The sequence below is a fragment of the Pangasianodon hypophthalmus genome, chromosome 17 (genome assembly GCF_027358585.1).
Source record: "Pangasianodon hypophthalmus isolate fPanHyp1 chromosome 17, fPanHyp1.pri, whole genome shotgun sequence".
Lineage (NCBI taxonomy): Eukaryota > Metazoa > Chordata > Actinopteri > Siluriformes > Pangasiidae > Pangasianodon > Pangasianodon hypophthalmus.
This window is the reverse complement of record NC_069726.1, coordinates 11,506,497-11,528,141: the sequence shown is the minus strand read 5'-3', so window position 1 is coordinate 11,528,141 and position 21,645 is coordinate 11,506,497. Positions and strand designations below refer to the sequence as shown.

Below are 21,645 nucleotides of genomic sequence, written 5' to 3'. Positions count from 1 at the left end.
GTCCTAAAGGAAATCCATCATCATTGTTTGTATTAAACGTTTTTATTACCAACACAATATGTCTACACATATATTTACAGAGAGTATTCCAATACTTTATCTTTTCTATGTTAAGACTAATGGTCAACCTTTTCCCCCTTACAACAGGCATTATTTTAGGGTCCCAATTAGGGCCCTCATAAAAAAACTGCAAAACACGAAGCGAAAGCTGTAACTGTGGTTTTCCAGACTACTGCAGGCCGAGGCTGTGTCTGAAATGGTTATACCTGCTATAGTACATTATTTAAACAATAATATATTTCTGGGATTTCATGAAATGCCTTGGAGAATAATTTAGTACGCTGTCGGACACGAGTCACCCAAAATAGTGTATTAAACAATGAATAGGGTGCATTTCCATACAGTGGCCTTATTTATTTATTTATTTATAAAGATCTAAGAGATATAAGATATATCAAATGTAATTATAGCGGGATTTTATGACGGTAGCATTGGCATTAACTGGGTATGAATGATGAAATAATTCGCTAAAACTAAAAGACTCGGTCTTTGAAAAGAGCACAGCACAGCGACCTCTGGTGGCTGACTGACCAAACACCACCTACACACCGATTACGGGAAAAGAAATACTGGAGAGGACGAGAGTGTCCTTAAAACTTTGCAAATGAAGTTCAACAGTGCAGTCAGGCCACATTTTTAGAGCTCTGTGAAAGTGAACTGCTTTGGGAATGAAACCTGAAGCTGCCAGAAGAATAACGTATAATAATAATAATAATAATAATAATAATAATAAAAGCTGCAAGCAGCATTTTCAGGGCCAAGCACCCAGACTGGGTGAGCCACACATTCACAGACATGCTACAACTGTTGAAGTTAAAGAAGAAGAAAAAAATATAGAATAACAGTAGGGTGCCTATGCACCTTCAGTGCTTGGCCCACCTAATAATAATAAAGTATAAATAATAAAATAAACATTACGCACAATCATTCAAACAGTAATAGAAACTACTTTCTTTTCATCTAACAAAACAATCATTCTAATAAAAACTTTTTAAATAATAGTAGTTTCTCGGCATATAATTATACTATGGCAGAATTATTGGCACCCCATAGACTATGTAAAATAAATGCAAACAGATTGGCATCCTTGGAAAAAATAGTTAACAGTCTAACAATAGAGTTCGTGCAGACTGTATAGTGAGGACATAATGTTTTACATCATACACAAATGAAGCACAAAATCACAAACAAGAAAGCTCTGTAAATTGGGCAGATGCCCATCTTCTGTCTCTGCGAGTTGCTTATTTACCAAAGCAAACATAATAAATATGTAAATATGGAAGAGTGGCCCAGTATCCCTCTCCATCCTTGTTAGATATTACAGGAAGAGGCTCAGTGGTTATTCTCTTCAGTGGGTGCCAATAATGGGCACCACGCACATGCCATGCACACACACACACACACACACACACACACACACATCTAAGGGCAATCAAGCATAAAAGGTCCACCTACCAACATGTTCCTGGGAGACAATAACCTAAGCTCATGATCAAATTGAGGACCCTTGAGCTCTGTCATCAACAAGGCATTTCTCACTGGTTGTTTTTTTTTTTTGTTTGTTTGTTTGTTTTTGCACCTTTCTACATTAACTCTAGAGACTGCTGTGGGTGAAAATCCCAGGAAATCAGCAGATTCTGAAATACTCAATCCAGTCCTTCTAGCACCGACCACCACGCCAAGCTCAAAGGAACTGGATTCACATTTTTTCACTGTTCTAATGCTTGATGTGAATATGAACTGAAGCTCTTGACCTGTGTCTGCATGATTTTATGTACTGTGCTGCTGCTACATGATTGGCTGATTGGATAATTGCATAGATGAGAAGGTGTTTTGGTGTTCCTAATAAAGTGGACAATGAGTGTACATCAAATACGTTAACTATAGAAGATCGTGTATAAACATGGTGTGTGTAATGTACATAGACAAACACACAGTAATAAGACATCTCAGTTGAGCATTGTATTGACAGATGAGTATTGACATTTACAGCCGTAAAGGAAGCTTTGGTTTGAAAATAATGATTTAATCCCACAATAGTTATTTTCCAGTAAAGACAAATGACAGTTACTTTAGGTACTTTGGGCATGTTTGCCCCTTTACATTTGTACACTACAGAAAAATCTAAACTAGTCAGTTGCATTAACACTGAGTGTAGAAACATGATTCTTTTTTGCTACATTGATTAGTTGATTGATTGATTCACATTACAAATGTACACATCAACACCTACAAAACAAACAAAAAACTGCTCAATGACAATTTGTAACAATAATAGATATTATTATTATTATTATTATTATTATTATTATTATTATTATTATCATCATCATCATCATCATCATCACATATTTGGCCCCCTTGTAATGAGCTCTGTAAGTGTCCATTAAAAATGTAGTGAAAAGTTGACTAACTTAATAATTAGAGTCTCAAATAAAAATAACTACTTTAAAAATTTGAGGACGGTAAACTCCATGTGAATTTTCATTTACACATAAACCTTAGGCAATATTGGTCACAAGCCCACATACATTTACTAGCAACATACTTAAAATAACTCTTAAAAAAAGAAGAAAATGTCTCTTACAGACAGCCCAGTCTGTGATTTTCAAGATGGATAAAAACAAGTTATATAGTGGCATGTCGATCCATATTATTTTACAAATCACAGACTTTCACAGAACAAACAAGAATTACAGCAGAAGCACAATAACATTAAATTGTTATAACACAAGGTAAAGCATTACAGACTGGCTTCATGCAAAAAGACATGGCAAATACAGTTACAGTCACATTCAAAAGCACCTGGAAGCACTCAACATCAAGCAAGATGTTGTAATTATGCTTACAGTTCAGAACACTTTTGTGCCTGAATTCATACTTAAATACGTACTTTTATGTTGAAAATGATTTTTTTTTTATTCCAGCCAAAACATTCACCTGCACAGACATCCTGTATTACATACAACTGCAAACAAAGTATTCTGATCATCCCTCATACTAAAATAAAGTGCACTTTTTTCAGCTTACATCTGGCATCCGGAAAATATTTTTTACAAATATTATTACAGTATAATATTTAACCCAAATATGATATAAGGGTTTACTCCTTTATCAAATGTTAATCCAAATGATGCCAAGTTTAAATTATCTTGTATTTCCTTCAAAACACCTCACTCTGAGCAGGTGAAGTCACCGATTTAAAGGACATTATTCCTGAATGTGATCGGTACAAACTTCTGAGCCTGCTGAGCTCCGATTTCTGCCACATAAAGCACTCCGGTTTTCTGATCCAAGTCCACCAGGTGAGGTTTAATGTCGTCAGCCAGCTGGATGGAACTCACCACTTTGCACTGGCCAATAATTCCCACAGGTGGAGCCTCCAGCAGAGTGACACGGTTAGTGTTTAATTGTGCAACCACAAGGTACTTCTGGTCAGGGGTGAGCCTGTGGACAAAAATTAACTGTACTTGAACACAATACATACAAGTTTTGCATCTTAAAGCATGCAGATCTTAAACCATACTCCATGATTACACTGTGATACAAGAAGTGTAACACTGTGTTTAATGTGTGTCACTATCACAGGCAATCATTCATTTCCTAAGTGACTATTAGGAAATGATCCAGACGATTGGCTTTAGACAATCAGTTTAGCAACTCTCAGATCCTAATGGGGCACTTTCCTGAAGGCAGACACACTTCAGGGGTCTATGCCTTCAGTAATCATTATGCCTCAGGTAGTGTTAATATTAACTGTAAAACATAAATGTGTTGTGCTTCAAGTTGCTAATGGGAATGATAAAAATTGTGGCCTTCTTCATATAGATTAGATAGGTCCAAAAATGTTAGAATTTCTAACATTTCACTAAACTCATTGGGAAAACCTGGAAAACCTTTCCAGATTCAGGTATGCTCATCCTTGGTTAGATTTTCAAATTTTATAGTCTTTAAAATTACATCATTTATCAAAAATGCTATAATACATGGTGCTGTGCATTTTAAGCACAATGCCTTTTAGTTCTTGGTGCAGTTTCATTTGTTTCTTGTATTTAGACCATGAAGGCATAGCCCATGACTATTTTCATCATCTAGCAACATAAATTAAAGGTTGGAAAGTTCGTTCAGCCTGTGACTACATGATCAAGGATAAATGTGGGTCCTCTGGCAAGAAAAACTGAGAAGCAATAATTTATTGCGTCTTGTCTGGAACGTAATGTTTACTTGAATTAACGTCAACATGGGAGTTGTAAACAAATTCTATAAATTCATATATCTTTCCACTGAGATGTGCAACAATCACCTCAGTGAAACAGACCATATAGTCTATAACAGCAAGAAAAATATCAATTAAAATGTGACCACCTGCTGAGTGTTTTGTCATCATCATGTCTCTGGTAGTGATCCTGTCTTACCTCACGGAGTAGGGTGCATCGTCTGTGAAGCAGCTTCCCCATGAGCCCAGCCAGTCCCCTGTCACAGAGTTAAACACCTGAATCCGCTTATTTCCTCGGTCTGCAACCCACACCTGACATGCAACACAAACGGATGTGATACAGCTTTTCCATAGTATCTGACAGTTTCAAAACAATATTGTGGATGAATGATGGGAAAATGAGGATTATAAATTATTTGGAGACATACCCTCTGAAAGTTATCAACAGCCACACTGTGAGGGATGTAGAACTGCGAGGGTCCCTCACCTTTCTCACCATGCATCCACACCATCTGCAAGTCTACACAAAAACCACACAATCAATCAAAATTCTCCTAGAGCATCACATCCCAAAGTGCTTTATGCCACTTATACCACAACAGTTTGCTAATGATTATTTTTACAATGATTATTTTTTATTAATTAAAGAATGACACATACTTTTAAGTTAGTTTCTGATATCACTTTTAACAGCTACAAACAGTCGTTCCCTCAGCTCCCTCAATTAAAAAGACAAAAAAATGCAGCTTGTCATGTTACAGAGAAACAAAAAAGCCTGCTGTACTGAAGACTTTGGGATGGCAGAAAACTGAAAGTTACAGATTTACCTCTGACTGTTACAAAGTGCTGACACTGAACACTCCTTCCAAAAATGCTAAATAAACATCTCACAAATTAATGCTTTGATTACATACAATCAGTATAAGCTGTTACTATACAAATGATAATGTACTAAAATGAGCTGTATTAATATAAACCTGGCAGCTGGAACTACCATCAGAGCTGCTGTTATAGAAAATTAATCAATCCCTTCTGACCAATCAGAATCAAGCATTCAACAGCTCGTGGTTTAATTAAGAATAACAAACACAACGCTGTTGCCAGTTAAAGACAGTCAGTGATTTTAGAGGAAAGTTAGTAGGAGATCATTTGAAACTAAAAATTCAAATAAATACATCTCCTCCCTTCAGTATTCCTCCAAAGCCGAACTGACTGGCAACATGACTGTGATGAGTTGGATGTTGGTGGTTCACACCATTTTTTTTACTCCTGTTTATAAAGGCTCCCACATTTTTATCTTTGAGCAGGTAATTATACTGATAGGTGCCTGAAGAGAAATTGCAACTAATGTAAAATGCTGCTAACAGAGTACTGATATTTGGAAAAATAAGAATATCACACATACAGAATTTTTAGGTCTCTGCATTTAGTTCTTTTGGGATTTATGTATTTTTTAAAAATTGTCTGTAGATTAGTGCCGAGCTGTTGGTTATGTTTATGTGGTACAGGAATCTTTTACTTTTATAAAAATATTTTATAAAAAACATACTTATAAAAAAAGTAGTGATTTTGAGACTGCCTTTGATTTTTAATGCTCCAAAGCATAAAAGGTCATTTACATGACAGTTTAGAATGCAGTGCAAACTCAATTGATACAATTTGTCTTTTATTAATATTTAATGTTGCTTTTATTGTCAGAATTGTAACTGGTCATTTTTAATTTTTTCAGTATTTTACTCACTTTTCAATTTCAGTTTCATATATTAAAGCCAGAATTGCTCAGTGTGCCCTGCTTTTAATTTCATGTAAATTCTGGAATGAAAATAAATATTTATTCCATGTTTATATATAAACATAAAAAAAAAAAATGACACACAGCATGTTGCGTGGAACGTTAATTTCTGTGTTTTCAATTACTGATTTAATAAATATGCAGAAATCTGTACTGATCGTTAGGTTATTAAATATACATGCATTGCCACCATCAAGATCATTAATCCATCAATCCATCGTCAAAATGATTGGAAATGTATTCTCTCTCTTTTTTTTTTCTCACTTTATATCTGACTGTCTGCATGAACACTTCTAATTTGCATATCTTGAATATCTGTGAACATTCCTAGTACACAGTAAATCAAGTTATTATTACTATGAATAACTGAGCAATGTAACAAGCGAGGAACAGAAAAAACACCTTGGGACAGTTTGATGAGCCGGTTGTTCATTCCTCCATCTCCATCCACAATGTAAATCTCTCTGGTGGAGTCGTGGATGAAAATCTCAGCAGGCTGGTCAAATTGTAGTGGAGTGAGACCAGAGCCGGCTTTCCCTGCTGTTCCCAGCACCTGCAGCAGCTTCCCCGAGGGAGAATACTGCTTTATAGTGTGTCCATAAGGCCCTGCAGACATATAGAAAAACTATTTCATACAAAGTGTCTTTCACAAGGCAGTCTGAAAAGAAGCTTTCATTTGAATCAAATTTCTGAAATGTAGAGAAAAAAAAGAATGTGAATCACTGCAAGTTCCCACGAACTATGGCTAACGGATATTTTTCAGAAAAAGGCACGAGATGCTGACCATCATTAAGACACTGAAATACATACTTGATACAATCACAGTTAATGTGAAAAATCTGTTATCATCACTCTTTAATTGCATCTCCTTATATTATTAACATTTCTACCTCAACTAAGCATCAAAACCCAGCACACACATACCGTATATATTTTTTAGGTTTTTGAATTCAAAGTGGTTTTGACTAACACTGACTCCCAGAGACAGTTTAGCCACACCTCTCACAGTTATTATTTTTAGTGGCAACATTGGTGGCAAAATCATTTGTATAATAACAGCTCTGCAGCTGGACTGTGGTCTGCCAGTTGATGACCACCACTGTAGAGTGTCAATAGTTTTACTAATAAAGATAAAGTGATCTCAGTTCTATTTAAGACCTTGTTTCATAAGGAACAATGAATGTGCTGTGCTAAACCACATAACTGCCATGTGATGTAGGTAATGCTGGCAGCTTCTATTAATATCACTGATTATTATCTCCTACTGCAACCTGTCTTGCACTTGTTCCTGCTCAGCTACTTTACCTTCACTGTCCATTATTCACCATCAGTATCCTTGGAATGGATTCAGAATTTGCAAACCACCTTGGACAACAGCTCTGCATTTTGCTCAGTTTTAAATCAGAATCAGATCAGAACTTGTATGATTAAATGTCTAAATCTCTGCATGAACTCACCATTCCCCACATCAGTTATCCACACAGAGGGGGCACTCGAAGCGTTGGCCAGGAAAATGCCATGTGGCATCTCTAGTGTGCTGGTGTTCCAGGCTTGCAGGAAGTCTCCATCTGTGCTAAACACCAGCACTTTGGGGATATTCTCACCTCTCTGCATGAAAACAGTGTATATAGACCTGATACATTTCTGTTGCATATCATCAGTTATGTGGATGTGAGCATGCTTCAACCTCACCTGTGCAACGTATACTACACCGGCCAGATGGTCCACAGCCACTCCAAAAACCTCTCCAGTGAAATGTTCTGAATATTTGGGCCAGGAGACATCCAGCTTGTAGAGGGTTCTCCCCACAATACTGAAGTCCCTTTTACGTCCTGATGCTACATACTTCCCAAAAATGATCAGAGAGGGGGAAAAAAAAAGATGAAATACAGAAGAAAGATAGATAGCTAGTAATGGTGTACAAAATTGTTCTTTCTAGTGATTCAAATAATTTAATTCATAAGGACAATAAAAATAACATAAGGATGTTTCACAGTTAAGTCACCCATTTGCCCATCCATAGCTGCATGCAAATGAACAGTCACATATCTGTGATTTCAAGACCATCTCTGTATCATTTTGCTCTCTTGTCTGTGAAAGATTCTTCCCCTTATTTTCCCCTGAATGTTAGTCATAGTGTGACAGCTGTCTGTCTCTCTGCCGGTTTGTGTTTTTATACAAATTCCCCTCTCTGAAATTTCTAGCCATAAGCCACTATGTGAAGACAGAACAAGTAACTTTGAAACATTTCTGGGATTCAAACATAACAGATGGGAATTTTGCATATTTGCATGCTGTTGTATGGTTTTATATATATATATATATATATATATATATATATATATATATGTATATATCTTTTCATACTATAATAAGCACCTGTCAAAGAAAAGATTTTATTCCTCTTGTCTTGCAATTCTGCTCCATTACTGCTTTTAGCATGGTTAAGATTGATCTCAGCACAATTTAACTGAGAAAACATGTAGCATGGTAGATAAATGTTGAAAAATCCACCTTGGTCTCATCATCTATCAGCTGCCAAAACACAGTAAGGCCAATTACAAAATTCTCAAACATTTACTGGTCAGTGAAGTCAAGTAAGAAGGAAGCTGGGGCAGCACGGTGGCAAAAAGCATTGCTGCCAGGCTCCCCGGTTTGATCCCAAACTCAGGTTACTGTGTGGAGTTCCTCGGGTTTCCCCTGGGTTCTCCAGTTTCCTCCCACTGTCAAAAAACATGTAGGTATGCATAATGACTATGCTAAATTTCCCCAGATATGAAGGAAAGTGTGAATGTGTGTGCAAGGTGCCCTGCGATGGACTGGGGTCCCATCCGGAGTGGATGAACCAGGATACAGGACCTGGATAAAGCAGTGAATGAAGATGAATGTATGAACTGCTCAGTCTGTTGTTTTGGCAGCTGATAAACTGGGCTAAGTATGCTGGGTTTTTCAGCAGGAACAGCCAATGTATTCAGTGTATAAAGGGTTGAGTTTGTTCAGGTCACTTAATACTGTTAACGACATACAAACGACTGAATATTCTTTTCGGACAAGAAGTCACCTTAGAAGTGAATCAGTAAACAATGAATCTTTTCGAGTGTAATGATCCGGTTCAAAATGATTCGTTCAAAATGATTCGGTTATTCGTTGACGTCATTACTAGCTAGAAAAGCTATTCGTCAAGACGGTGCGCATTATGGATGGTCTGCACCTTAACAGCTACAGCAAGCACTGTCATATTTTCTCACGTAAATGAATATTGCTTTAGATATCAGGAAACTGTTTTTGTATTAAATTGTTTAGCATTAACCAGATAGCTAGGCGCCTGCTCTGCACACAACAGCTGTAACCTAGCTATGGCTAAGACACCCATGTCAAATATCATAAAAAAAAACAACAAAACAGACAAACTTACGTGGGAATTTAAGGTGCTATACATCACAAACATTACGAGGAAGATAATAGCCATTGCTGAACTAATGAAACACAGCTGACTTTTCTTTTTCATGTAGAAAACGTACGCAGTGTTAGCACACTAAACCGAGAGGCTGAGCAAGCGCGAATCCGCTTCCTGTTATGATCACGTGACAGGGTCTTACCCACGAGATCTCTGAAGCTAAAAATGATTCGGAAAGAAATTTTAAAAAAAGGGGAAAAAAAACCTGAAAACGAAACATTTGTCAGATCACGCAGACAAATCGGGTTAAGCAAGGCCAAAACACTTTATTTGTTCTTGTCTTCTGTTCGATTGTAAACTCCTGTTAACATGAAAAATATATATAAACAGTCCAAATTTCCAAAAAAAGATAAACAAAAGACCATAACGTTTTATTCAAAATATCAGCGGGAAACGAAGAACTAGCGAGATCATTTAAAAGATCAAGATCAAGATCTCTTCCTCCACAACTAGAGTACAAAAACTCTGTTACTGAGCTAATATACTGTATTTAAAAATTATATGGGACATCTATTAATCATTGTCTCTCTGGTTGTTAATAAACACTGAACTGAGAAGCTCACATTGGACAGTGAAAGCAGAAACAGTGAAGCTAGTGTACAGATGTAGTGTTGGCAGAAGTTCATAACAAAGCACTCATGGGCTGGCAGATGCATCTCCACCCCATGTTCAAAAACATACATATATGCATACAGACAGTATAAAAATGTTTAGACCGATACATTTCAGCACACAGCATGGACAATGAAGATTACATAATAGAAACAGGTTAGTTAATGAAATAGAGAAAAAGCCATGCATTCATAGCAGAAAAAAAGCCATTTCCTCCAGGCCTGGGCCAAAACATCAAACTCCTACCTTTAAAATAACTGCAGTCATACATTAAGGAAGTTGGCCATGATGCTTTGGGCATCTCACTATTTGGTAACTAGTTGCATGACAAGCCATAAAACTAGCATTAACTATTGCAGGTAGCAAGTCTTTCAGTTTGTTTAGTACAAGATCTGAACAAAATACTTGGGTATGGCAGGAAACACTTTTTGCATGCGCACACACACACACGCACACACACATTAAAATGAATGGATGACTGCTAAAAGTGGGGAATAAGGCTAACATGGTACATTTGATCAAATACTTAATATTCATTGCATATGTCATTCTCTTGCAGGGAGTTAGTACAGGAATACTCCCTTTGCCACAAAGGTTAAGAAACATACATCACAAGGCGTAAAAACTGACAGTTTCAAGAAAGACTTCACAAGCACAGTTAATAATGGTGAAATATGGCCCCCAGGAAGGACAGTGATGATGAACAATGAAATGAAGGGACTAGTGGTTAGATGGTACATTTTCGCTGATACAGTACATTCACTGTGTCACATGCTCCTCATCACCAACACACTGATTTATGGCTATTAAGAGGCATTTAAATAATTCCATATCTATCTCCATAAACCCCTTACGCAGAGCAGACATAAAAACAGACAGACATACACAATCATCCACTGAATGTGTATCACAAGGAACAGTACAAGAGAGATTGCAAGGATAACACAAACAGTTCGACACGTATAAAGTACAAACGTGCTTTCATTGCTGAAAGGTTACAGTGACAGAGCACTTTGGTGAATGGTGGATTTAAGGCAATACTGGTGCAATCAGCATATGAAGAGGGTGAGGAGGTTGTTGATGCGCAGGGGGAGCTGTAGAAAGGAGTGTAGAGAGAACAGTCAGGACTCTTTATTTGTCCTGCATCTTCTCCAGGATGGGCACGATCATGTCAAATTTGGGCCTCTTCGCAGGATCTTCGTTCATGCAGATCCTCATAAGTTTGCAGATGTGGGGAGAGATGCCAGGAGGGATGGTGGGACGCAGACCCTCTAGTGCCACCTGGAGGACAAATGAGTAAGGCAAGGATGAAAAATAAATTCCAACTAAGCTGTGGAACAGAAACATCATGTATAGATTTACATAAAAATTAAGAGCCAGGAAACTGATGTGAAAATTGTCACCAACATTGTCAAAAAGTTTTAAGAGCAAAAAATTCTACAAGGGCCCAATATACTGTCATGGGAAAAAGAAAGTACACCCTCCTTCAATTCTTTTTTTTATTTATCAGGGCCTAAATAACAGTTGCATGGTCTTCACCAACTTCTATAAACAAGCAACCTCAGGTGACAACAAAAACACAACAGATTTCAATATACAGTCATTTTTATCCCACAAAGTCATGTTAATCTTGTATAGAAAACAAGGAAAACAAGGTCTGAAGTTTGTTAAGCATTTGTTTGTGATTTGTCATTACTAATGTTTTTGTTAAAATTGAAAATATTGTTCCTGTTCTGTTTAGATAAAAAACAAACATTATAAATAAACTGACTATACCTACTCCTCTTAATTAATTTATTTATTGCAAAGAGAGCAACCTCATCTGTCATTATTAACAGTATGTTTATCAACAATTAATTACTGAAAATTCACATACCACCCCAAGCCTACACTCATATACACACACAGGCTGAATGTGGTGACACGCTCTTACCTTCATGCCAATCTCCATGTTGGAGAGATCAGCGAATGGTACTTCTCTGGTGACAAGTTCCCAGAGCAGCACAGCAAAGCTCCACATGTCTGCAGAACGCCTGTTAATTTCCTCCGGTTTCTTCTGCAGAGCTGGTGAACACCAGGTAAACAAACAGGACACGAGTTAAACAAACAAACAAACGAACAAACAAACAAATAGGGGCTTAGTGAAAGGGAGGTACCTTCAGGGGCCATCCATGCTGGAGAATACATCCTGCCAGGACACTGGAAGGAGAACTTCACATCTGCCATGCTTATCCTGGCTGTCATGTCCTCATCTATCTGTTCATTGGCATTAATGGCAAAAAAAGGAATTAAAACATAAAGCACTGGGATGTAAGAAGTCATTTAGATGGTACATTATTCAGAAAGGAGAAAAGGTCAGGTATTTTAGTAATTCAGGTATTTTAAATGTCTAGTAGTAGAGCCAAGGCAACTGATCTCGTTTTATAATATCGAACAGCCTGACTTGCTTCTAGACAGAAAGTGTTAGAAGTAAAAATTAGAACTGGATGGTGAGACAAACTTGCTGCTTCTCTTTGTATGTTTCAGTAGTATACATGTCCTGATTTAGGATACTGCAGACTTCATCAGGCAAATATATTGGCACTATTAGGCCCAAGAAATGATTCGTTCTGTGCCGATTTCATGCTTACCATGACACTCTTGCTGTTGAGATAGTGACGTGGAATCATGGGCTCCAGTGTGTGAAGGAAGGCCATCCCGCATGCAATATCCAGCGCAAACTTCACCGCCTGCATCTGATCCACCACAAAGTCTAAAGTTTCAGCAAAAACTGATTAGAAGTCATAATCTTTCTTACAAAATAGCTTCCACAAGAATCGCAACATAAAATTGTGATGCCAAACACAAGACACAGAAGGCACATAATGAAAACAAAGACATTGTTTTCTGTGTTCAGACTGTGTGTGTTTATAAAAGATTTACTCACTGGTGCCCTCATGGAGCACGTTGTAAAGGGAGCCATATGGCATCCAGTGTGTGATGATGACTGGGTGAGGAGCAGGGGGCGACTGACATGCCCCCAACATGGGCAACACGTTGGGATGGGAGAAGATTCTACAGCAGGGTGACACACACACACACACACACACACACACACACACACGACAGCTTACAGACAAACATTTAAGAGCAGGTTTGTTTGATACAGGTCAAGTATCAATATCAACTTTCTAGCTTCTGCCTAAGGCAAACTTGCCTAGAGCACAGAGGCCAGAAATGGGACAAATGACCAAAAATGTACAAGGGAACAAAATGGGAGGTCTTTGTATGGCACTGTAATCCTTATGAATACCCATCCATTTTGAATACTTGCTACACATAATATAGGTTTAACCTGAAATTTGTCCTATAAACAACGATTAAACATTTGAGACCTTCGAGAGCTCCTTTGCATCATCTGTAGATAGACCTGATTTGTGCATCCCCCCTTCCACCTATAAATGCTGCAGACTACCTAGAAAAGGTGTATGTATACCTCAGCTTGGGGTATTCCTCATTAAAGTCCCGACTCTTTCTCGTGGTCCAATCCCGAACATGGAGCACTTTCACCACAATTTCCGTCCCTTGCCAACGTCCCTTCCACAACTAACACCAAGAGATTGATCATCATCAAAAAACAAATTCAGAGAAATTGAAAAAAAATTCAAAGCCAAACAATCAGTCTACATCAGCAATGTTTACAACAGAGAACTGGGCTCACCTCTCCTGAGTGATTTTCATTGATCTTGGCCATAAATGAGAGCTGCTTGTAGTCTATGCCGGCATGTTTGTTTAGTGTGCCATTGCCTATAGATATCAAACAAAAAAGCAGTAACAGTAGATGTAATACAAGACGAAACAAAGCTATGGCACTATACTGTAGTTTTCTTAGGAAATAAACAGTTTTTCTCATCTATTCTGTACCTCAGAAGCATCCGGTTACATCACTTGTATAAAGTGCTTAGACTGGTAATAATTTTTTTTTATTTCACTCATTAACAATGCAATGATTTAGACCTCTTACTCTGAGCTCAGATCTAAGTACATGCATAAAGGGAAGAACTCAAAGCAAAACACTACACATACAGTACATCCTAAATACATATTTTCCATTTTTCACACAGTGAGTGCTTACGTGGTCGTGTTCGGGTTGTGCCCTTCCAGAAGGTGTCCTTAAAGGGAACTTTGGTCAGATTCTGTCCTTGCTTCTCAGCCATTTCTGAACAAACAATGTTTAGATTAATGTGATAAACTACACTATTTTTTTTTTTTGTTTTTTAAATGCATTTCAGTGTCATGAGTTCTATAGTTTGTCACAAATAGATTTATCACCTTTCAGATGGTCACGCAGATGTGGCTTGGCTTTGTCCAATGGTGTTTCTCCATATTTGTTACAGATGCTCACCTGAGCACCGTTATTGACAAGGTCCTGAAGTGGATTGAGGAGGAATGTAAATTGAGGTACTTCTGATAAGAGCAATTTATATATATATATATATATATATATATATATATATATATATATATATATATATATATATATATAAAAAAACGAATAAAAGGAAATTAATTCTTTTGGTATTGAAATCTTCATTAGGTACAACTAATACTCTATTTACACTCACTGGGTATTTAATTATACAGTATACAGTTACTAACTATAGGCTATCTGTTGCTGTGTATAATTTGTCAGCCCCCCTCTACCCATCATTCAGTAGAAAGGAACCACCATATGCTAGTGGCATGTTATTTGATGTTGCACTTGTAGGAGTGTATTGGGTTGGGTAGTGTTGAGTAGGATTTTCAAAACACTGCTGGTTGAAAGCCAAAAGTGTCCAGTCAACAGCTCTGGAGTGGTCAGAAACTAAACAGTCGTAAAGAGAAGGGAAGAGAATATATGTTCATTCATTCATTCAGCTTTTCCTGGTGATGATCTTGGTGGCAAAAGGCAGAGACGATCAGCCCAGACCTCCCAATCTGTGGCTACAGATTCCAACTCCTCCTGGGGGACCCCCAGACGTTCCCACGCCAACTATGAGAATCTCTCCAATGGGCCCTGCATCTGCTCTGAGGTCTCCATCCAACAGGATGTGCTTGATATAGCTCTAGCGGGAGCTGACCAGGCAACATCCTCATAATCCATGTGTCATTATCGCACCCTCTTTTCCCATTAGTCATGAATAGGATCCCAAGGTATTTAAACTCCTCCAACAGGAGCAAGGTCTCTCCCCGCACCTGAAGGGAGCATCCCACTCTTTTCTGGGAAATAACCACGGTCTTGGATTTGGAGCTTCTGATTTGCATCCCACTTCAGATGGTGCCAAGATAAGATCATCTTTAAATAACAGGGATGGTACCAGTTGCCAATCCCATACTGCAAACTTCTCCAACCTTGGCTATGTTTTTACATCCTGTCCATGAAAACCATAAACAGTAGTGGAGACAAGACACACCCTTGAAAGAGATGGAAACCAACATTAAAAGGTTTCCACTTAATGCCAAAAATGTGGACACAAGTCATGCTGCACTCACACAGAGATCACATGTAGAAGCAAACCCAACAACCTGTACTCCTTCAGTACCTCCCACAAGTGATGAGGTACACAATCATAGGCCTTCCCCAAATCCACAAAACACATGTAGACTTGATTAGCATACTCCCATAAGCCCTCACAAAGCTGTGCAAGAGTAAAGAGCCAGTCCAGTGTTCCATGGCCTGGCCAGAACCCACATACCTCCTGAATCCTAGGTTCAACTGTTGGACAGAGTCTCCTCTCCAGAACCCTGGCATGGGCTTTTCCCAGGAGGCTGAGGCGTGTGATTCAATTATAATTGGAACACATCCTCTTTTAAAAATAAGGAGCATCATGCCAGTTTGCCACACACACTGCCTCAGATCTCCATGCAAGATTGAAGAGGGATGTTAACCACACAACTCCAACCTTGTCCTTCACTGCCAATAATGTTTCCAACCGCTATAGTAACCCAAACTATAATCCAGTAACTCCAAAACACCAGAGATTTCTGGCACTGCCTCATGAAGGGAGACTCTTTGCTCAACAATATCACCAGTAGATGTCAACACTCCCACACTTCCTCAGCAGAACTTATGCACTGTCTTGTCTCCCCTTCCTGAGGAGCTGAGGAGTTTGCCAGAACATCTTTGAGGCCACCCAAAAGTCTTTTTCCATGGTCTCTCCAAACTCACCCATGCCCTAGCATTCACTTCTGTAAAAGGTTTTAGGATTGCTCTTTGTCTAACCTGTCCTCTCAGATCTGTTCACCAGTGTAATAGACCCAAGTATCACGTACACAAGCCCATTCACCACAACAAGGTCTCAATCCACGAAGAGGGTAGAAGACAATTTACACAAATTATGCACAGAAAAATATGACCTGAGTTATGCACAGAAAAATGTCTACAACTGAACTACAACAAGGTGGACAAATCAATTATGGTCCTATGGTAGTCTCTCTCAATTGATGAAGGGAACAGACGGAAGGGTTGTTGGGGGCTGACAAATTTTACATAGTAATTGTATGCTTATAAAGTTCATACTGTATGCATGTGTACTCTATAAAAGTGCCAATGAGTGAAGATAGAAGATAAGTGTAAGATTAAACTAAGATAAGATAAGGTGGTGTAGAGTAAACATCTGGCACTGAATGTAGACATAACCATCTGGTCCCCTGTCCAAAGTCCTGCCACCACAAGCCCTACCCAGTGTTTATATACAGACATCAATACTATACTTACTAGAGTTGTACTAGCTCATCCTCACACTGACTGTATTGCACCAAAACTGTACTTGTATACACTTGTATACCTTTTTTGTATTATATGCTGTATGATTTTGTATTGTATATTATGCATATTATATATTCATATTTGCATTGTGGTATTATGTTGTAACTGGGTGTTGGCCAGATTATTTTTTTTAGTTTAGCAGCAATCATATAGAAGGTAGGTGCTCCCCATTAAGTGGCTACTGATTGTATATAGGCTAGGAAAATGTGTTTATAACCAAGTCCAAGTGTTCTTTAAACACATAGTTTTGGCCCAGGTGGATATGTGTAGAACAATGTGTGTCTCTGGAATCATGTCTGTACCTAAATCGCTGTGTTTGTACATTATGGCCAACAGAGGGAGGTGTAAACTCACCTCAGCGACCAAGTCATGGCCCCAGAAGCAGGCGTAGTGGAGCGGGGTGTTGCCGTGTTCGTTAGATGCATTGGTGTCTGCTTTGCACTGGATTAGCTGAATAAAAAGAATAAGCATACAACGCATCATTCTGCACACTATGAAAAAAGTAAGTGTGTAAAAATGTAATTTTTAATATGGTCTTAAAGCAGCAGAAGTATACTGCTGCATAAACTAAATAGCTTGTACGCAATTTTAAAATTGTATACTTTACATGATACAGTTGAATGCATAGTCAAAACTGTAATATTTCAGATTTAATAATGCTGACTTTTTGAAACAAAATACAGTAAGCATGTGTAGTGCAGAGGGAGTTGGTGTTTGTATTTTCTGTGTTGAGAATTAGGGGCAATACTGACTGTGGTTAGTGTTTTTTTTTTTTTTTTTATCAGGTAGTTTATTTATAACTCACCCAGAATGGTATGGTCTTAACATCTTGACCAAAACATGCTGCACTACCTTATATAGGCATATGTGCATGTGTACATGCATACTGATTCTGCAAACCTTGCCCAGAATGTCACGGTGTCCGTGGCTCGCAGCCAGGTGGAGTGGTGTATCGTCTCCACGGTTCATCACATTGATTCGGGCTCCTCTCATAATGAGCATGTCCACCACGTTGGCGCGGCCCTCCCGACACGCCCAGTGCAGCGGACTGAATCCGTGATCATCTCTGAGACACAAATATAGAGAAGCCTTACAGTCAGATAAGATCAGTAACAGAACACAACTGGTGCTTGGTGTCACTTAGTGCCCTGTCAGAAATGAGAGCACATTAAAAACTTCATACACTAGATTTGTAGCTTTTATTGTAGCAATATTTATATTTCAGTATCGCAGTCACTGTGCAGCTGTTTATACCCAGTTCTGTAATGACACATTGACTGCTGTGCTGAGCTCACGTGTTCAAGTTACTACACATCACAGCCAGGACTGCTGCTGTGAGCATGCCCTACACACAAGGAAAGTTTACCAAGTTAGGTAACTGCCTCATTTGAATGTACTGACCTAATCTGCTTATAAATACCACTGTACGAGCAGCTCATACCACTGCTCATTTTTGGAGGTTTTAAAAAAAAAAAAAATATATATTTTTTTTTTTATTAAATGCAGCCACTGGCCGCAGACAGTTCTACCGTCCTCTCTCCACACACAGCGGGTGATCCTAGTCTCAGCTGTCAGTCTCTAAGGCTCCCCCGTCGGGTTAAATATAAACAGCGGTTAACTGGCTCTCTGCTGTCTGCAGCGCATCCTCCCTCCCCCATCTGTGTGTGACATGCTCCCTCACTCAGCACCAGGCTTTATTTATATTTGAATGCAGGATTCTTTCTCAGGCCATCCATTTCCTTTTCACAGTCAGGGTAAAGACGGGAATGTTGCTGTGAATGCTGATATCAGCACTGCTGTACTGCACACCAGCGATTCGCACTGTACAGCTGCAGTACTAATTACAGCTACTAATGAACAGAGCAAGAATCAACTTTACAAACTGCCAAAAGCAATAAAAATCATTCCTACTGACACAGATTCTACCCAAGTAGCAATTTTATTACAATAATGAAAATACTTAGGCTCCAGAGTTCCTTCTACTCCTGAGTACAGATAACCATAATACAGCTGTAGTGTTTCTCATGACGCATTACATGATCACTGACCACTGACCACTGACCACACACACACACACACACACACACACACACACACACACACACACACACACACACACAACTGGAGGATGGATACAGTTAGAGAGTTTAAAGGATCTCTGAATTGCTACCATGTAAGAATTAAGGGCCACGACTCCCTGTCAACAAGATTTATAAACAAGACATTACAAAAAGATGGCTACAAAGAAGGAAGCTTCTGAGCCAGACTTTCAAAATGCAATTTATTTCAAAACAGCCAATCAAAATGAGAAGTATCTTTTAAATAAACAACACAAGGACAAGCAACAAGACAAAGAAAGACAGCTTTTAAAAAAACAAACAAACAAAAAAAAACCTTCTGTCTGCAAACTAGATATGCAACGCCACAGCAGAAGTGTGTCATTATCACACAGCTTACAGAAATGATTCCTAAGAGAAAGGACTGACACTATCGAAGACAGCAAGGGGAGAATTGAGGAAACAAGCAGGAAAGATTGGAAATAATACTCCCGTCCGTCCCTCCCTCGCCTTTTCAACGTGTGGGTGTTGTGCAGTTCTTAGAAAGACACTCTCTTGTCCTTGTAAGGATGTGTCCAAAGGCCCATCATTAACACCCATCCCGAGGGTGTAAAAGACCAACCAACCGACAGAATGCACAAATATTAGTTTGAGCAAAACTACGCAGGACTATTAAAAGCCTTACATACATCAGTTTAACTAGGCAAAAAAAAAAAAAAAAAAAAAAGGGAACTAAACCTGCTTTTATACTGACAGCCATTTAGTACTACTCACAACCTGATGAGTGACAGTCATGATTTTTTTTATTTCTATTTAATAATTGCATTTAATGCTTTTTTACACTATATTATGTTATCACTATTGTTAGCGCCTAGGGTTAGCTTTTTTTTTTTTTTTTTTTTTTTTTAAATCAACAGCTCTAAAAATGTTTTCTTCGTTTGCTGAAAGCTAAAAAACTGATCTATAGACGTGCACTTGACATGATGCATCATGGGTTTTCTCTGTGGACAATATACAATAGAACTTCCCTCGGAGCTGTGGACCACACTTTCCTCTTTAGAGGAAATTCCCCACTAGAAAAAAAAGAGATCTGTTGGTTCATGTATCAGAGTATAATTATCTCTGTATACTGTAATCATTCTGTTTCAAAAAGCAAGAAAAGTGTTCTCAGATTAGGTAAAACAAAAGAACCTATCCATTAGCCACAGGGTCAGACAGTGAAACATTTTATACATTTGTTTTCTGTCACTACAAAGAGTAATTTGGTCAACATTTATTTATTTATTTATTTTCAACCCAACTAATATAACTAGCATATTCGAGACGTGTTCGACCCTATTTCCACCTATACTTAGGATGCCTGTTAATGCCAGGTGTGAATGTGACCAAAGAGGCCGATCCAGAGTCTTTTTCAGACGCTACTTAGGCCACGCCGTGAGAATGCGGAACTAAAACCTCCGAGATGCTGATTTAGACATCACATCATCCATGCCCAAAGATAGCATGGATGCCATGGCAATGTAGGTTCCTCATGCATAACAAACAGACAATCAAAAGCATGTGCATGCGCACAATTTAATACCATACCAAAAAAAAAAATAACATGCAATGATTCTCAAATATTTCTCCTTTCTGGTGCTATCTGGTTGCACCGCTGAACAGCTTCCAGAATGTAAAACTGGTGGACTGCTGAAGGCAGGATTTGTCACGACGTGCATGGAAAAATGACAACGTTGCCTTTATTTTAACATGATTCAATTAAATTACAGTGGCCTTTTGTAGAGCTGGGAGCGATAAATATGAATTTTATAAGCTCGCAGAAAAGTGAAAGCCAAACAAACATACAGAGGGGGAAAAACACTAGCCCGTTACAAGCAGATTTCCTATCTGGGCTATTTGTTTTTATTCACAGAAAAAGAAACAATAAACACTACTCCTTATTGACTCGCAAAACAGTAACATTTATTAACATTTGCTGTGTTTAAATGCAGCTTGCTTCATGGTGGTGCGATGCACCGCGCTGCTGTAACTACAGCACATGAAGCACATGAAGAGGACATTCATTTTATTAGTGTGCACAAATGACACGCAGGCTTCTAAAGATAATTCTGAGCATACAGCAGCTTTTAGGCACAAGTTTGCACTAAATTCGAAAGAGGACATGAGAGGAGGCCATGCTATTCTCAGTCTGTCAATTCAATACAAATGAAAACAGTGCCCTGTACGTAAAGTGAAGACATTCCGCTATTTATGTTCTTCGTTGATTCTACAGACCAAACTGGCTTTGTTGGAAGCAATTTAAGTAATGCATTAGTATACAAAGGTCTTCTGACGAAAGTTATTTTCCTGCATGCAAGCCACAAAATGTGTAGCTAATTTAAAAGAGAAATCAGTGGGAAAAACCTTGAACCAATCACTGTAATGATAATTACAGCAATCTTCTTCAGTATTTCAGACCGTCAAGTAAAAAAATTGGTCCTCAACCTGACTACTGCTTGCCCTCAGATACGATCAGTCTATAACTGAAATCTTAAAGCTGCTATGGTCATTTATGCAGCCTCACTGCATTTTGCCATTTCCTGTCCCCTCCTTAACAGCTTAAGGTCATGACATCTACATGCCTTCCACATCCCCAAAAAGCCGAGACTTTACTTTATATGCTTC

General features: G+C 38.4%; 2 protein-coding genes across 2 annotated transcripts in view; both read right to left on the bottom strand.

The window, feature by feature from the left end:
* Window positions 1–2,009: 2,009 nt before the first annotated feature.
* On the bottom strand, window positions 2,010–9,712 carry LOC113543443 (NHL repeat-containing protein 3). Its single transcript, XM_053241577.1, has 7 exons — window positions 9,484–9,712; window positions 7,761–7,913; window positions 7,526–7,676; window positions 6,471–6,674; window positions 4,705–4,796; window positions 4,476–4,588; window positions 2,010–3,507 (listed from the first exon to the last, which is right to left on the bottom strand). The coding sequence occupies exons 1-7, from the start codon at window positions 9,574–9,576 to the stop codon at window positions 3,261–3,263; spliced, it is 1,053 nt and encodes a 350-aa protein (XP_053097552.1). The 5' UTR covers window positions 9,577–9,712; the 3' UTR covers window positions 2,010–3,260.
* Window positions 9,713–9,771: 59 nt separating this feature from the next.
* Window positions 9,772–21,645, bottom strand: part of ilk (integrin-linked kinase) — a 17,694-nt gene continuing 5,820 nt past the window's right edge. The window contains exons 3-13 of the mRNA XM_026941602.3: window positions 17,825–17,990; window positions 17,279–17,374; window positions 14,449–14,545; window positions 14,252–14,335; window positions 13,838–13,923; window positions 13,613–13,722; window positions 13,064–13,191; window positions 12,768–12,889; window positions 12,294–12,393; window positions 12,071–12,201; window positions 9,772–11,418 (exon numbers count right to left, since the gene is read on the bottom strand). Of these exons, the coding sequence (XP_026797403.1) occupies window positions 11,269–11,418; window positions 12,071–12,201; window positions 12,294–12,393; window positions 12,768–12,889; window positions 13,064–13,191; window positions 13,613–13,722; window positions 13,838–13,923; window positions 14,252–14,335; window positions 14,449–14,545; window positions 17,279–17,374; window positions 17,825–17,990 (1,270 nt within the window). The 3' untranslated portion in view covers window positions 9,772–11,268. The remainder of the gene's footprint in view (window positions 11,419–12,070; window positions 12,202–12,293; window positions 12,394–12,767; window positions 12,890–13,063; window positions 13,192–13,612; window positions 13,723–13,837; window positions 13,924–14,251; window positions 14,336–14,448; window positions 14,546–17,278; window positions 17,375–17,824; window positions 17,991–21,645) is intronic.